This window comes from Tachysurus vachellii, chromosome 1 (genome assembly GCF_030014155.1).
Source record: "Tachysurus vachellii isolate PV-2020 chromosome 1, HZAU_Pvac_v1, whole genome shotgun sequence".
Classification (NCBI taxonomy): Eukaryota; Metazoa; Chordata; class Actinopteri; order Siluriformes; family Bagridae; genus Tachysurus; species Tachysurus vachellii.
In genome coordinates, this window is record NC_083460.1 from 36,865,909 (window position 1) to 36,869,442 (window position 3,534).

Below are 3,534 nucleotides of genomic sequence, written 5' to 3' on the forward strand. Positions count from 1 at the left end.
ACTGTCCACTTTATTAGGAACACCTGTACAACTGCATATGTGTGTAATTATCCTATTAGACAATCATGTGGCAGCAGTACACAGTGGTTGTTGGTGCCAGGAGGGCTTGTTTGGGGTATTTGGGAAAATGTTGAAACGGTCTTCTTTTGTTTCAGAGTCAATGCCATTGACTCAGATTCCTGCTCTGGGCTGACTGGAGTGGAACAAGATGTGGTTTTCACTGTTGTGCCTCAAAGTTCTGTGTGTAGTGCCTTCTGAGATACTTTTCTGATCACCACAATTGCAAAGAGTGGCTATTTGTATATCCCAGTCTGGCTATTCTTCTCAGACCTCTCTTATAAACTATTTCTTTTCTGTTCATAGAATTGCCTATCACAACAGTCTTTTTCTTGACTAATTCAGTGTGAACTGAATTCAGTGTGAACAGTGTGGCAGTTGTGTGTGAAAATCCCAGGAGATCAGCAGTTTCTAAAATTCTCAAACCAGCCCATCTGGCACCAGTGACCACACCAAAAATCATTGGTCCACCATTCTGACATTAGAAAATCATTCTGATGTTTGGTGTGAACATTAACTAAAGCTCTTGGCCTATAGCTGAACGAGTTTATGCATTGCACTGTTGCCAATTACATGAAATTACATGAATTAAAAGTTGTACAAATGTTAATAATAAAGACCATAGTGTTTTTATGTCGTAAGCATGTTAAATGTTAACCAATAATATGCACATTCTATACCTGTCAACAGAATTTGGTGGCAATGGTTAATTAACTTTGTTAGTTCTCTTTCCACACTCTAGTGTCCTCACTTGGAGCCGCTATCCTCGGCTTATCTAAGATCAGCTGAGAACCAATCACACTGCTGATTCACTGTTACAATTTTCTCTACATTGCACCACATTATCAGAATTTCATGCTTTCCAAACTGAATTTGACAACTGAAAATTAGACAGAATCCCAGAGTCAAAGATAAACCCCTCACTGCTAGTTTAATGACTAAGACTACATACGATTTTTATGAACAAATTAAATAATCTAGAGCACAACTACATCTGGATTTATAGGGTTTATTTGACTTAAAATACAGGTTTCATAAACATTCTACCAATTTGTTTGCTCTTTACAATTAATATTGGGCTTTAATTATTAAACACAAACTCCACCAGCCTTTTAAAATTGGAATGGTTCAAAGTAAGTGTCTTTGGTGTAACAATCACTCTCAAATCTATGGACAAATTAACACTGAGTTAGTTGACATTAAAATGTGGTGCAGGAACAAAAAAAAAATCTATGATCAATGCAGTTGCCTAACACTAATAACTAAGTGCACATTTGTCAGCAATTTTATAATTAGTGTTTTTATGTTACATAAACAACAGGACTAAGGGGTCCAGGTGGTGATTATACACAATACAACAAAATCTCCAGTGGTTTATTAAAATCGTACTGAGTCTATTTCAGTCCAGATGTTTATAAATACAAACTCTCTTCATGTATTAATTCAGCTCTGGGGAAATTCCCAGTCCCTGTGTGTGCTGCTATACAAGAGACTCGAAAACAGGGGAAATGTCCGAGTCTTGGCTGTGCATGGAACTGAGACCTGTGTCTGAATCGTCATCATTAGTGCTACATGCTTTAGCAGCAAGTCCTCTGGCCTGCTCAACCCATGCACCATGACCACTTGCTGTGTCTTCATCATTTACTCTATCAGTGTCCTTAAGCATGTCGCACCTTTCCTCCTCCTCCTCCTCCTCTTCTTCCTCCTCTTCCTCTAAATCGAGTGAGTCCACTTTTTCAAGCAAATCCTTTAGTTCTTTGTCTCTTCCCCTCCAGATCTCCTGCACCAAGTTCAGGTCGTTTCTAGCAGTTTCTAAATCCGTACTTAGCCTAAGGCCAATGTACAAACTCGCGTCAAGTTGAGTCCTAATCCGCTCCTCCTCTAAGAGCAAATCATCCTCAAGTGACACCTTTGGAAGCATTTCACATGCATTTATTTCCCACGTTTGATTTATAACCCTGAGCGTGCTGTCATTTCCAAAATCCTTATTAGCCAGCTCCTCCTGTCTCCGCTTCATCCACCTCTGGTTTAGCTCCTCCTGGATATCTCTGGTTATGCTGTCCAGCAGAACTTGGCGATCAGTAAGATCTTCCTGCAGCCTTATCACCTCCTCACACTTTCGGATGTACTCCTCCAACTGGGCAAGAGTTTGCTTTCCATCGCTGGGGTGTGAATGCCGGGATGCAGCTCCTTCCACCATGTAGGTCTCCTGGACGTAGTTGGCGCCATGTTCCCTTACCCTGTCCAGGTGCACCTTAGCCTCATAGAGTTCGATCTCGCGGTCCAGCTCCTGAATGCGCTCCACCTGCTGCCTGATGGTGTGGTCCTGCGAGACCACCAGATGCACGAGGGTCTCCATTCTCTCCACATCCTTGCACTGTGCCCGCGCGCGCTTCTTATTGATCCGTTCGAGCTTTCTGAACGCCTTTCGGACCACGCGCCGTTGCTTCTCGGGCGACAGTGCCATGGTGGCTTGGCGCACAGTGCCCTCGCGCGCGCACGGGTTCTGCCGGCTGGGCACGAGTCGCGCCTCGGCACTGCGTGGCGCGCTGCTGCCCAAGGACGCGTCCTGCTTGACGAGCACGAATCGGACATATTCCTGCTCTTCACCCCATGCATTCCACAAGCGCAGTATTTTAGTCTTGTTGGGCAAAACGCGCTCGAATCCGCGCCACTTCTCCACAATGCAATAAGAGCGCGCTGACGCGGACGCGCGCCCGTGCAAATTTTGTTCCACCAGCAGGACTTTAATTACGTCCGCACACGTCGTGCGCTTACACAAACCCGACACGATCTTCTCTTCACGACAAACCCACACTGAAATTTTGCTTTCCTCAGACTCCATCTCTGAGACTCCAGATCAGAAGTTTTGTGCACTGCCAGAAATCACGCAGAAATCTCCCAGTAGTAGTTTCAGTAGAAACAAAACTATGCATAAATCCTGTTAAAAAAGGATCTTTAAAAATGCAAACTGTTTTAAAAGTCAGAGAACTTTTAAACCTCCGCGAGCATGTGACTGAGCGCGCGCATAATTCGCACCGCGTCTCCTGGTCGCGAGCTCACGTCGCTGCTGCTCCACACTGTTTTGATGACATGACACAGAAGCAGGTCTAAGCTCCGCCCACTTGGGGGGCTACTGATCCCACTCGTTCAGGTCATGAATTAAATAGATGACAAAACATTATTTACAACTCAAATATAATGTTTATAATGACTTTATTCATATTACGTTAATAAATAACACAAGTTTAATAACACAATTTAATGAATAACAAGACTGGTGCAATACTGTGCTCCTAAATGCTTTATAGAGAAATGTTTTCACTTTAAAATCTTCATTAATTCATTCAGGCAAGGCATTTTAGTTAACATAACCTATGCCAAACAATTAAATGTTACCAATTATATGCTACCATATATTATATATATCATCTTTGTTAGTTCTTAGTTCTTTGTTGTTATATATATGAACTAACA

At 42.7% G+C, this 3,534-nt stretch overlaps 1 protein-coding gene across 1 annotated transcript; it reads right to left on the bottom strand.

The window, feature by feature from the left end:
- Nucleotides 1-684: 684 nt before the first annotated feature.
- Nucleotides 685-3,117, bottom strand: rassf10b (Ras association domain family member 10b). Its single transcript, XM_060865252.1, has one exon. The coding sequence runs from the start codon at nt 2,900-2,902 to the stop codon at nt 1,538-1,540; it is 1,365 nt and encodes a 454-aa protein (XP_060721235.1). The 5' UTR covers nt 2,903-3,117; the 3' UTR covers nt 685-1,537.
- Between the last annotated feature and the right edge of the window lie 417 nt (nt 3,118-3,534).